The 14509-nt window shown below is 42.0% G+C and overlaps 1 protein-coding gene across 3 annotated transcripts in view; it reads left to right on the top strand.

Annotated features, from left to right (window-relative positions):
- MARCHF7 (membrane associated ring-CH-type finger 7) overlaps window positions 1-14509 on the top strand; it is a 35387-nt gene that overhangs the window by 7889 nt on the left and 12989 nt on the right. For all 3 annotated transcript variants that reach the window (XM_060777684.2, XM_060777675.2, XM_067472156.1), the window contains exons 2-3: window positions 9461-9623; window positions 11650-11808. In XM_060777684.2, coding sequence (XP_060633667.2) covers window positions 9471-9623; window positions 11650-11808 — 312 coding nt within the window. In that variant the 5' untranslated portion in view covers window positions 9461-9470. The remainder of the gene's footprint in view (window positions 1-9460; window positions 9624-11649; window positions 11809-14509) is intronic.

Below are 14509 nucleotides of genomic sequence, written 5' to 3'. Positions count from 1 at the left end.
GACAAACACTCTAAATGCCTCCTATGTCTGGGAGAGACCCACAATCTCCAGACTTGTGAAATTTGCCTGAGCTTCACTTCCAGAGCTCGCAAAGGCAGGGATGCCAGATTAAAAGCTCTTTTATATGAGCGGGCCCTGGCCCCGCAAGCTCCTCCCGCTCCCTCCCAATCCTCCCCCGTTCAAAATACCTCCCAGCCTCCCTCCCCACGCGTTGGGGATAGGCGGGATGGAGATCAAGCGGGCTCTCCCACTGTGGAGCCGCAGAAAAAGAAAGCAAAATCAACTAAGCAGACCACGAGGTCTTCAAAAACAAAAGAAAAGTCAAACAAACAAAAAAAGGGACGGCAACTCACTGGCACACAGCCCTTGAGTCCCCCTGTATTGCAGTCTGTGCCTTTTCTCCCCGGTTCCACTGTGCAGCTCCAGGAACCGCTCCCCTCCCTCCTCCACATGGAAGACCCCTCCCATCTCCCTCCTCTCGAGCTCCTGGCTCCACACATGGAGCTGGAACCGCAGCCTCCTCCGGACGCTTCCCTCTCCCCCCCGCCTCTCCCACCCTCTCAGGACTCACCTCCTCCTTCACTCAGCCCTCCCCAATCCCCGGAACCAGAGGAGTCACCTTCCTCGGCTCGGCCCAGCGCCTCTGCGCACCCCAGCGGGCGCCGCCGCCGCTCTCCATCCCCGGATCCACGCCAAACTACAACTCCTTCTCTTCCTCCTCCCAAAAAGGCACGCACAGTGCCTCCTTCCCACCAGCAGCCTTATGGATACCAGGAATACCCTTACCATATGTACCCTCCCCCTCCTCCCTTCCCAGTTTATCCTTTCTACTACCCCCCCCCCCCCCCCCCGGCTCATTCAAGGGGATGCACCCTCCTTATTACTCTGACCCAAACTTTCCCCAACCCCCTCGCGAACCTCCTTCAGCTACACTCTCTCGGCCCCCAGACCCCCAGGGAGACATGGATCCACAGGTTTTCAACTTAGAACCGGCTATGCCTCACCAAATTGAAACAGACACAATTGATTTGGAGGCCACGAGTGACACACCAGTCATTCAAGACCCCCAACCAGACCCTGACCCGTCTCCCCAACATTTGGAAGATTTTAAAAATTTCTCAGCTCTGCTAATAAGGCTTGCCAAAGCCTTAAACCTCACCACTCCTGAACCTTCAGATACTGTATCAGATCCATGCTTTACATCCACTGAACAACAAACGCCTACATCCACTGTGTTGCCCACACTTCCATTTCTCTTGAAAATCCTAAAAAATACAGGAGTTGCCCCAGCCTTGGTTCCAGCAACCCCTAAAAGAGCAGAAAATTTATACCGTATTGATCTTTCCACAGCCTCATGGCTCGCTAAGATGCCTAAGGCAAACTCCGTGGTGACCGATGCTCAACCAAAACCTACCCAAACTAACCAGACATCTCCCTCTGACAAAGAAGGGAGAAAACTAGATACTATGGCTAAAAAATTCTACTCCTCAGCGTGCCTTTTCGCACGCATGGCCCATTATGGGGTTTATATGAGTGTTTACCAGACCTTACTCTGGAACAAGATATCCCCTTACTTAGAACTCTTACCACCAGCTGAACAACTAATGGCTAAGGCCTATCAACAAGAAGCCCTTCTCTTAGCCAAACTGCAAAAAGACCTTGCAAGAAACACTGCTGATAATTCTGGAAAACTAATTGCAGGATCAGTAGCCCTTCGCCGTCATGCATGGCTTAGAGCTGCTATCCTCTCTCAATCTCAACGTTCTCTCATTGAGAATCTCCCTATGGATGAGGCAGGTCTATTTAACCCTGAGACTGACTCACAGCTTAAACACTCTCACGAGATGAAGCAAACAGTGTACAAATATGACCAACAACCGTACACTTACCAACGGCAGCGCTGGGGCTCCTACTATTTTCGCCCCCACTATTACAACAAACCTTACAACACCTCATTCTACAGAGGACGACAGCGACCATATGCGCCCACTGCAGCCACGAGACGCCCTCCACTCCCCGCAAGAGGTCAGTACCGTGGTACCAGACCCCCAAACAACAACAGACGACGTTTCTAGTATACCCATTCCCCCTTCCCCAGCCCACCACCTCACTTACCTCAATAGACTACATTCCTTCCTCCCACAGTGGCAATCCATAACCACGGACACTTGGGTCCTTGATATAATTGATAGAGGTTATGCAATTGAGTTTAAGAACTACCCACCCGTTGGGAAGATCATTATCACACAACCCTCCCAGACCATATGGGACGAGGTTCACTCCTTGCTCATTAAAGGAGCAATCTCCTCCATACCTTCACACACATCTAGCACCTGCTTTTATTCTCGGTATTTTCTCATAGACAAGAAAGATGGCGGACTACGGCCCATTTTGGACCTCCGTAAGCTCAACACCTTTATCTCCCCACGCAAATTTCGCATGGTCACTCTTCCTAACATCCTTCCCTTCATTCCCGAGGGGGCATGGTTAGCAACGATTGACCTACGGGATGCATACTTCCATATCTCAATCAGACACTCCCACCGAAGGTTTCTTACCTTTACGGTCCAGAATTACCATTTTTCGTTTAATTCCCTACCCTTTGGTTTGTCTACCGCCCCCAGGGTGTTTACTAAATGCATGGCGGTCATCGCCGCTCACCTCCGACAACAAGGCATAACAGTCTTTCCGTACCTGGATGACTGGATGTTGGCCTCAACTTCAAAGTCTCAATTATGCACAGATATTCATTACACCTTATCTCTTTTGCAGGATCTCGGCCTAGTGGTGAACCACGAAAAATCTCATCTTCAACCAACTCAACGCATCCAATTCATAGGAGCCATCATAGACTCCACACTCCAAAGAGCCTTCCTCCCAGAGGACCGCTTCTTGAAACTTCAACACGCTATCTTTTCACTCATCCAAGCACAACAAGCCTCAGCTTGGGCTATCCAATCTATACTTGGCCATATGGCATCTACCACCAGTGTGACCCCCTTTGCCCGGCTTCGGATGAGGCCGCTGCAGAACTGGTTCATCAGAACGTTCGACCCCCTCCGCGATCCACAGTCCCGGATCCTATACCCCCCACACACGGTGCTACACTCCCTCACATGGTGGACAAGAGCACTCAATGTCCGCCTAGGCATGCCATTCATTCTACCACACCCGTCCATGTCCCTGACAACAGACGCTTCCAACTCAGGCTGGGGAGCACATCTCAAGGGATTCAAAGTCAGCGGTCACTGGCTCCCCCAGGAGCGCCGCCTTCACATAAATGCACTGGAAATGATGGCAGTGGAGAAGGCCCTTCGAGCCTTCGCCCGTATCACCTCCAACCATATAGTCCAAATAGTAACAGACAACACCGCAGTCAAATATTACATCAACAAACAGGGGGGAACTCGTTCCCAAATACTGACATCAATCTCAACTCGCATCTGGGAATGGTGCATTCAGAGAAACATCCTCCTCTCGGCCATCCACCTACCGGGCCAGGACAACACATTGGCAGACTCTCTAAGCAGAACATCAAAGAACAACCACGAATGGCGCCTCCACAGATCCCAATTCCAAGCCATCACACACAAATGGGGGATGCCCACAATAGATCTCTTCGCATCCCCAGTAAACACTCAATGCCCAACATACTGCGCAAGACTCCCCCCTCACGTATCCCCAGGTTGTCTCGGAGACGCATTCCTTTTCCGGTGGACAATGAACCTCATCTACATGTTTCCACCCCTCCCTCTCCTATCCCCTGTCATAGCCAAGATAATGCAAGACAAATCGGATTGCATTCTGATCGCCCCTTGGTGGCCACGCCAACACTGGTTTGCCACGCTCCTCCAAATTTCCAACAGGGAATACTTCCATCTCGATCCCTTCCCAGACCTCCTCACGGTGGAGAACGGGCTCGTTCTCCACCCAGACCTCCCCTCACTCCGCCTAACGGCATGGAGGATCAGACCACAATAAATCTATCGGAGGAAGTATCACGCATACTCCTCGCCGCTCATAAACCATCCACCACGAAATCTTATGAGTATAAGTGGTCACTATTCACTACATTCGCAAAATCAGTTGGACACAACCCTTCCACAGCCCCCGTCCCCATAGTGTTGGACTTCCTAGTCCACCTTTCCAATAAGGGTTTTTCCCTCTCCTCAGTTAAGTGCTACCTAGCTGCTATATCATCCTTTAGAAGAAAATGTGGCTTGCCGTCCCTTTTTCAAGATCATTTGGTTCAATTATTTTTGAGAGGATACAAGAATATCCACCCGCCTGTCGCCCCCCCTCCCCCACAATGGAGCCTAGAGCTGGTGCTATCCCAGCTGTCAAAACCGCCCTTTGAGCCCATGGCCTCCAATGACATATCTCACCTCTCCTGGAAGACAGCATTCCTGGTGGCCATCACCTCGGCCAAAAGAGCCAGTGAACTCACAGCCCTCAGATCGGACCCACCGTATGTGAGGTTCCACGAAGACAAGGTTGTTCTTCGGACCGATGTCACCTTCTTAACTAAAGTAGTCTCTCACTTCCACATGTCGCAAGACATCATATTACCAGCATTCTTTCCGAATCCATCGTCTCCACTAGAGGTGGCCCTCCATTCTCTAGATGTCAAGAGGGCCATTTCATTCTATTTGCATAGGACATCCCCTCATAGGAAGTCCCCAAGACTCTTTTTAAAATACAGGAAAGACATGATGGGGCACCCTGTCTCTTCCCAGGGTATAGCCTCCTGGATCGTTTCAACGATCAAACTAGCCTATCAATTGGCAGGAAAGCAGCCACCATCTCACGTGGTGGCACACTCAACCAGATCACTCTCCACATCCCAAGCCTTTTTGCGTGGAGTTCCGCTTGATCAGATCTGTAGAGCGGCAACATGGTCCACACCGTCCACGTTTGCGTCACACTACAAACTGGATGTGTTGGCCAAAAAAGATGCAGCCTTCGGCAGAGCCGTATTGTTTTCCTGTGTGGCATGACCCACCTCCAGGTCAGTAGCTTGCTATTCACCCATAGGTGTGCATTTCACGGAAGACACGAAGAAAAAATAAAGGTTGCTTACCTGTAACCGTATTTCTTCGAGTGTCTATCCGTGAAATTCACACAACCCGCCCATCCTCCCCTCTGTCATGCCTCCACTAAACTTCTATTTGGCGCTAGGGGAACTACCTCTGGGACGCCTGCGGGGGCTGATATACCGGGGGGGCGGAGAGTGGGCGGGGCCTGTCTTTATTCTCTAAAATAATCATTTAAAAATTCATTAAAATTCTAGAAGTTCCGGATTGCTGCGCATGCGCACAGGAGAACCCATAGGTGTGAATTTCACGGATAGACACTCGAAGAAATACGGTTACAGGTAAGCAACCTTTATTTATCAGCCATAATACCAAAGTAGGATGCATTCAGAGAAACACCATATTTTATCAGTCAGTTATTGAAACAAACAGGCTGTATCAAAAATACTCTACTGCTAACTTTAGAGAAATGAACAGATTAAGATTAAGTACTATATACTCTTCAAATTAGGCATTGTGTTTTTTAGGATATTGTTCACCTGGTATAAACAATAAACTATTATTCAAGTGAAATCCAGAGTTCTCTCTGATATTGTTATGTGACATGAACAAAAACAGTCCGCAAATGCATGGGTAGTTTATTTTTAATAGCAGCCTGTTTGTTGTTGTGTCCCTTCAAGTCATTTTTGACTTATGGCGACCCTAAGGCAAGACCGTATTTTGTTATTTTGGCAAGATTTGTTCAGAGAAAGGTTGCCTTTTCTCTCCTCTGAGGCTGAGAGAATAGGGCTTGCCAAGTTCACCTAGTTCCATAGCTGAGCAGTGATTTGGACCCTGGTTGCTAGTATCATTGTCCAACTCTCAAACAGCTATAGCATAGTGACAACTTTAAAGTGAAGTAAGCCAGTTAACATATATAGGCGGTCCATAAGTTAAGAACAAGATAGGTTCTATAGGTTTGTTCTTAAGCTGAATTAGTTTGTAAGTCTGAACAGATATATTTTAAAGTGTAACCCCTTCCCCCCCCCCTCTCTATACATACATAAGCAAGCCTTGGATAGCATAGGGAAGGTTTAATACCCCTGTGGTATTTGTTTTGCTGTCAGAAGATTTCACTTCACTTTCTGACCCAGTGAAAGTTGGATTTTGGAAAAAATGGCTTGTTTTGGAAACAAAGATTGGTGATAAAGCTTCAGTGGAGACACCTTTACCCCATGTAACTCTTCCAGGAGTGAATTTCACTTCTGAGAGGTAGATTTCTTTCACCCTGTTGTCTCACCCCCATTCTTCACTGTGAGTCATTTGGAAGTCGGATGTTTGTATCTCAGGGACTGCCTGTAATGGATGGGGAAACGGCTTGAGTCCCAGTTATGGGAAGAAGTCAGGATATAAATAAATTTGTTGTTGATGAGAACAGGAACATTCACAGAAAAAAATCATCTAAAATTTAGGTACTGCAAGATTCAATCTCTGTCCACTGCTTTATTGCTGTTCCTCTTTCCCCCCAAATTGGAATTCAAGATGTCTTTAAAAGGTACCCAATGAAGCTCAATACAAACACATAATAAAGCTCAATGGAATACCCCTCAGTGTAGCAGAAGTACAGTATATCCACACTACAATGAGTCACAACCCCCGATCTACAGTAAAGCTTCTTAAACTGACTTACATGACCATTCTGTGTTTTGCAGGAAGTCAACACAACTTGGGAAGTAACTGGCTCTGTCCTCATAGCCAGATATACAATGATTACTGCAGCCATCTCAGATCTCAGCACTGATCTTATCACTTCTAGCTATGAGGATATAGTCAGAGGGTGCTCTCATTTTGCCTGTCCACCACTACACATGGAGTGGCCACACAGGGCAGCTTTAGGTACTTTACTATAAGGTTTGGGGGTTTGCAGTTGGAAAAAGGGAATACCAGCTCATTCAGTGCCAGAAAAAGGACATTTGCACAAGTAAGGGACACTCAGGCATGCATATGTCCTTAACAGAATTATGTCAATAATTAAAAATATGCAGTTATCAGGTAGCTGAGAAGTGCACATAATAACGGAAGTTGCCTTTAAGTACACTGCATTTTAATGGTATGGCTACTTTTCCTTGTTCTTTTTCTCTCTTGTTTGTATTTCTGCCATCTTTATTTAACCTGGACTAGCCATTTTCCTGAAATATCTTGGTAGATCCTTTGAGTCATGGAATTAATATATAGGTTGAGTTACCAACAGTGGGTTCAGTGGGTCTACATTAGTTGCTAACCAGGAGAAATCAGACCATTGTGCCCTATGGCAAAGGGAAGCAGTAGTATAGTGTTGCTGGTAACAGAACACCATAAAATGGCCTTGTTTTTCTAAACTGTGATGAAAAAAATGATTTCACAAAGCTTCCTCAAAGAATTGTGTATGTTGTGCCTTAAACTTTACAGTGAAAGGTTATCTAGATTTAGAGCCAAGGAGCTAGAATGAGGAAGACACTGAAGCAAGAAGAAGGAAGGAACTGGTTAAACACCATTGTGAATGTGTTCAAACCAGAAGAGCCTGCCTGATGAAACTTGTCTTCATGTGTGTATGTGCACAGTGTGTAACCATGGAGCTATGGTTTTGAGAAATCAAGGGGAAACAAAGAGGAAATATTTCCCTTGAAATGTTGAAAAGGCAGCCCAGGCAGTTAGTCACCATTTTAGAGTAAACTCGTGTATGTGCAGCGTTGCACAGATTAGCTTCTTAATTAGTTGCTTTCACTGTATGAGTGAATCCCAACATGCCTGAGGTTCTGGGGCTGAGTGGATGCTACACTGCCATTGCTAATATTGCATTATTTAGTCTGTTAGAGACATAAGGTGCCATGCAGTACGGTCTTCCTGACTATTTGCAGTCCTATTTCAGTTGAGTTTGTATGTACAATAAAAACTGGGTATCTGTAGAAGACCACAGTTTAACAGAACAGACTTATATAAACATTTTGAAGAGAATTTATTTTTCCACATATATTAGCATGTCAAGCACTCTGTTAGATTTTGTTCTCTGCTGAAATAAGCTAGAATTCTACTTGGCTGAGGATTTTGTTTACTGGGAAGATACAAATTTTCCAAGTCACATGTCTTGTGCATAGCTTTTGGGAGAGTTGCTTTTTAACTAGTGATTAATGAATTCTACCGCCCTTATAAACAGGTCAGTAGTCTCTGGTTGTCTATGGAATAGTAATCTGAATTGATGAAATTGACTTTCTGAATTCAACAGAAAAATGACTTGATATTTTAGTACAGATTTAGGTTATATAACTGTGTAGAGATATACAGTGGGCCTATCTACTGGTGTTTAGTTCCAGGGCTCCCTGTGTATACCCAAATCCTTGGATGATCAGTCCTATTGTATAAAATAGTGTAGTAAAAGGGTGTCCCTTACTTACATAAAATGGAAAGCAATTCAAATGAGTGCCAGAGAGAGGCTGAATATCTGTAAAATGGTGGGAGGCTACAGCAAGATATGCCTGCATATAGTGTAGTTAGATAAAATGAAGGGCTACTTTTTGACCCCCACCCCTAAATATTTAGGGCTGACTGACATAACAAGTTTATTGAAAGGAAGAGATAGGGCCAGTAGTTATCTTCTTGCAATATTATTATTATACTTAAACACTATGTATACAACTTTATGTAGTTTTTATCAAGGTGTGCATGCCCTTTGTGCTCTTCTCTTCCATGTACTTCAAAAATATCTTGAGTCAGAGGTTCTCCCTGCTTTGGGTTTTCTTTTGTTTAATGTTATCTTATGGTTTACAGCTACACCTTGATATCCTTCTTTGCTGTAGTTTATATTGGTTACTCCATTTCTAGGAGCAGTTTCACCGTGCATGAATTCAGCTTTTCTGATCAGTACTGTAGTTTGTTATGTATTAAGCCACAGTCATTCTAACTTAAGACATTTCATTGCCTAAATAATTTCTTAGACTGAAACCCCTATTGTCACTCATATTAGTATTTGGACATACATTATTTTTACCATCTTGTATAATTTTGCTATCTTCCTTCTGTGTTGTTTATGTTAAACCTTTTTAAAGATTGCCAGGATGCCTTTTATGTTTACAAATTTGTAAAAGCTATCAGAAGGTGGTGTCGCCCTCATTATTAAATTACTCTAATAATCTATTTAATGAAAAACGACTTCATAGTGTCATTTATTTTTATCTCAGAGAATCTTAAAAGTTGCAAGGGATTGCAAAGGCCTTGTATAAAGTCTACATCATACATAACATGGTTCTGTTTTGCAACTTGGATTTAACTTTAATATGTTGGTAGGCTGCTGTATGAGCACTGGAGCAAAGTTGTAAGCCGCATAACCAGTAAATTCATAGCTCTCACTGGTGTATTACTGCAAAATACAGACTCCATTATCTGATTGAGAAACCTGAACATTTATTTCACAGTATACAGAAAATGGACTCAAAGCCCTCAAGAATTCCACGAAGGGTATCCATTCAGACATCCAGTTCTCGAAGTGCTAGGACAGGAACTGGAAGTGGAGGAACTAATTTAGCTGACTCATATCGTACAAGAGATTCTCCATTGAGACCGGAATCTGGATGCCAGGTAATTATTTGTTTGGTAGCAGAACATGATCTCGTCTTCAGCTACTGCATTCATGCCATTTCAGAGTCCATAATGGAAATTTACTTATATATAAGATATCTAATTTGGATGATCTTTTGTTTTATTGTTACTTAATTTAAAGTGAGAGTAAATAAATACAATTCCTTTACTTAAAATACTCCATCCAAAACTGGTTGGGTAAATTTTGGATGGTGCAGAATTTCTGTATTGCACTCTAAGCAATCCATTAGGATTCTTCCTTGAGTAAACACTTTTTTTATGGAGGGTAAATTTAGGATTCTCGCGTCTAGCATGAAGACTGAAGACTGCCATTGTCAAACATCAAACAGTCATGGTGGAGATATAATGCTCCTCCACTCAGTCTTATAGATCTGTAAGTCTTAGCACTGTTGCCTCTTTATTTAAGGGCCAGAATTTATGATTTGCCTCAGAAGGGCCCTGTAGCACAAACAGTGAAGCTGTTTTATGATACTCAACTTATTTTTTTACCCTCTCAGAGTATTAGTAGAAGTGTGCTCATACCATGGATTTTCAACCCCAAAATTTTGCTCCAGAGCTTTCCTGCTATTCCCCAGAGCAAATTTTGAGGAGCAGCTGCTGTGGAGAGTATTCACTCCTAACTTTGTGCTTCTTACAGAAGCCATCTTTGGAAGGATTAATTAACTCAGTGTCATTAGTAGTGTTGCTATTTCTTTTTCTTTGTCACTTTTTGGTGCTTCCCGTGGTTTACTCATTCACAAAATATAGGGAGAAATGAGGAGACTAGCTTACATGAGAAATGCATTAATATGGCTGCAAACATGGAATTGTATAGCTATAGCGTACAACTCTTACATGTTTTATGTCTTTAACAGAGACAAAATTGCCTGGATAATATGTAGTCCAAAAAGAGTATGTTCACTGCTATTAGACAGGTAAAAACATGGCACTGCAAGTAGAATTATTTCCTGTACTGAGTGATAAATTGTTAGTGTTAATTGTCACATCAAAGTTCTGAACTGGAGATCTTCTGAAAGAACAAGCAGAGAAGTTGATCAGTGTCTAATTTTCTTGAAAGCTTCCAGCCAGGTTACAGCGACAACACTGCAATCATTAAATACACCAGGTGAAAATATCCATAGTGGCTTTTGAAATGCTTGGTGGGAGTGGGGATGACGTTTGAAAATGTTTGGTAGAATTGTTATTTTCTGGTGCTTAATTTTACTAGCCTAAATGCTAAACAGGTATTCCATGCTAAACTGCTAGAGATTGAGCTGAAAATGGTCTCTTTCCTATCTCCACCTACATGGTCAGCGGGAAGATTTCCTTACTTATGAGCTCAGTAACTGGGTGTACTGGAATGAAAGAATAATCACCTGTAAACACCAAGGGAAAGGTCTCAACCATAGACACAAACAAAAAAAATCACAAATACAAAAAAAATATTTTTTAAATAGAACATAGTTGCAAAAAAAAGCAAAGTATAAGCCCACTCAAATATCAATAGTCAAGATTTCCAGAACGGAATGCCTCAATTTACAACATAAAAGTCAACACACATTAAGTAGTTGCTATATTTGTCTTGGTATGTTTTTAGTTAGAGTTCAGCTTTGTTTGCTTTGTGTAATGCAATTGGCCTGTATTTTAGTCCTGATACTACTTTAAGCTATGATCAATATGTAGTGATCCTTTTAGTCTCTTCTTCATCATGGGAAGTGTTGTAGTCCTACATTCTACTTGGAAAATAGTTGAAGTGAAGCAGAGTTCCTTGTAGGGAGCTACTGTTATTCATGTTATCTTATGTGATCTGGCTATGCCTAATTTAGTTCACATGAATGAATGTGTGATGGCAGATAAAATTCACATTTTAGATAGGTTAGGGCTAAAAATCAACAATAGCTCAATAGGACATGACTAATTGGCAAACAATAACAGGTTCTGAATTAATCTAATGTTGTTGATTAAAACCTTCAAATTATTAACTCATTTTGAAAAAATTGTAGAAAATAACCATACTCCTTTATAGGAATCTAGTCGGCTGCATAGTTCCAGTAGAGACTGGACAATTGGAGAAAGAGAAGCATATGAAAGCCCATGGAAACTTCCAACTTCATCTTCTGCTCACTACTCAGGAACATTTGATCGTCCCTGGTCTGGAAGATTTTTGGGAAGCAGAAACAGATTGGTAAGAGCTGTAAATTTGTCCCTCGGAGTTTTTCATTACATGCTTGCTATACTGGGAAAAGCTAGTTCATGCATAGCTGTGGTGTTAATTTAGTGTAAAGTGGCTCAAGAAAAGTAGAAACAACACCAGTTCTTTAGTGTTGTGATGGTGCCACAGAGGGTTACAAAATATAGTTTAATTTTAGGAAGCTGGGGGATTATAGTGGGGTGGGCGGGCAAAATGTAAACTTGCATGTAGCCAGTTGGGGACACACTGTCCTCAAATGTTAGGGGACTAGCAATCCCCTAACAAGTACTATTTATCATGTTCCCAAATGGTAAATAGTGCTTGTTCCAGCCTCTGGGGGGATTAAGTTTTAATGCTATTATGTAATTTGAGATGTTTGGAGCGTTTTGGCTTCCTTTAAGCATATCAACTATACAGTCTCTACAGAACAGGAAGTATGTCTGTTTGGGGGAAAAGGTCTATAGCAGTCCAAAATAAAAGTGAGTGTGTGAGTATCTCTGTGAGTGGGACTCCTAAAAATGTGATACAGCAACAATCATAATAAAAAAAAAGTTATTTTTCACCCCATGGATTGAGGCAGGGAACAACTTATTAAGACACAACATATACAATCAGTTTTAAAAACATACAATCAATCCATACTTAAAATATCCAGTCCAAAGTTTAAATTAATATTGTTAATCATCATACTAAGAATAGCTAGTACCCTTTTCTAGAGTCCAGAAGAGGACATGATGTTGACTGTGAGAGAGCAAAAAGTGTTTGAGAAATTAAAGAGGCATCCCAAAATGTAAGCGAAGTGATGCTGGAGGAGTTGGAGTGTGTTGTCTTATTGTTGCTATCTTGCATTGTTTATAGGCAATGGGTTATTCATTATCTTTTACTCAAGGACTTTCATGTTTTGTAATTTTTCAATGGTAGAAAATTAATGATTTTTGCTATGCATGTTTATCAGGAAAATACTTGTTCATGATGGACATAAAATTCATTCATGGCTACATTTTTATCATTTCACCATATTAATTGAGATCATGTCATCTTAATTGGAAACCACTTGAAAGAGATAAGACCAAGGAGGACTTGAGTATGAAGCACTGAATGGTAATAGGTAGGAACAGAGAAATAATGTCATGGATTCATGAGGTGGAAATAGAGTTCCTATCTTTATCTCAATATAAAATCTGTAGGCAGTTGTATGCATATTAAAAAAGAAAAAAACATCTTAGCTTGTGAGTGGGCTTGTTAACATCTTTGGTTGTGCTTGGGTTCCTAAGGCTTAAATCAGTTGTTTAAACCACTGGAATAGATGCATTAATTCTTTGGAACGTGTATAACAAGTTCCTGTTTATTCAGCAGCTATACTCTGATTGGGTCTAACAGTCTAATTTTATGCTTAATCCTCAGTATACATCACGTTCTTGAAATCTAAAAAATATAAATAGTAAAGAGGAAAACCAGATGGAGAACAAGTTAAAACTTAATGAGTATAAGAAGAAAAATTAATTCTATGCAAATATTTGTCTTTATGTAATTAACAGTTGTTTTAAGGAGACAGCTGTACTTTCTACACAATGGAGAGGACATGTCTATAAAACAGAACTTATTATATGAGCCTGAGTTTCCTTGTCACATGGAAGCTTCTGAAATCAGTCACAGTTTTGCTGTCTCCCTCATGCATTTGTATCTTTGTAAGGGATAATGCCCGATTTGTTAAACAGTACTGCTGCTAGTGGAAGGTGATCTAATTTTAGAGACTTCTAAATATTATTTTTGTGAGTTTTGCTGCTTCTTAAATAAAAGGGTGCCTGAGATGAAGATAAAGGAATGAAAAATGAATCATATGCCCCAAAAGACACACAAAGCAACACAATGTCACTTAAAGAACATGCAACTAAATAGACAAAAAAGGAAGTGGCATATTTATTTTGGGGATCTGGCAGCTTTTTAAAAAGAAGATTTGCAGTAAGATTATTCTGATCATTTTTACAAATTCCCCACCCTAATTTACTGAAGTATATTTAAAAGTATATCCTTTTTTAGCAGTTCCCAAAATTTAGCTACAAAAGATGAAATAGCATAAAAGTTACCAAAGCACCAGTGGCAAAACAGCCTGAAATAAGCACATTTCAAATGTACTGAAGTTAGTAAAAGTAATGGCTTATGTGCAATAAAAAAAATTTCGTTATCAGGAGCGACTTGAGAAACTGCAAGTCGCTTCTGATGTGAGAGAATTGGCCGTGTGCAAGTATGTTGCCCAGGGCACGCCCAGATGTTTTTCATTGTTTTGTCATCCTTGTGGGAGGCTTCTCTCATGTCCCTGCATGGGCCGCTGGAGCTAACAGAAGGAGCTCATCTGCACTCTCCCCAGATTTGAACCTCCGACCTGTCAGTCTTCAGTCCTGCCAGCACAAGGGTTTAACCCATTGTGCCACCGGGGGCTCCTTGTGCAATAGTTAACAACGTCATTTAAATATTGTGTTTACAGATTACTTTTAAAAAGTAATATAGGTTGCACATTTGTACACAATTAGAAGTAAGTGTGAAAAATTCCATTGAATCTTTTGAAATTTGTTTCTGAGTAGGTATGCATAGGATTGAAAATAAACTGAGATATAGTACAGACAGGAAAAAAAGATAGTAATATCTTGGTTCCTTGCTGTCTCGTTCCAACTAGGAGCTGTACTAATTCATTTTG

This window comes from Anolis sagrei, chromosome 1 (genome assembly GCF_037176765.1).
Source record: "Anolis sagrei isolate rAnoSag1 chromosome 1, rAnoSag1.mat, whole genome shotgun sequence".
Taxonomy (NCBI): Eukaryota; Metazoa; Chordata; class Lepidosauria; order Squamata; family Dactyloidae; genus Anolis; species Anolis sagrei.
This window is presented reverse-complemented; position numbering and strand designations above follow the sequence as displayed.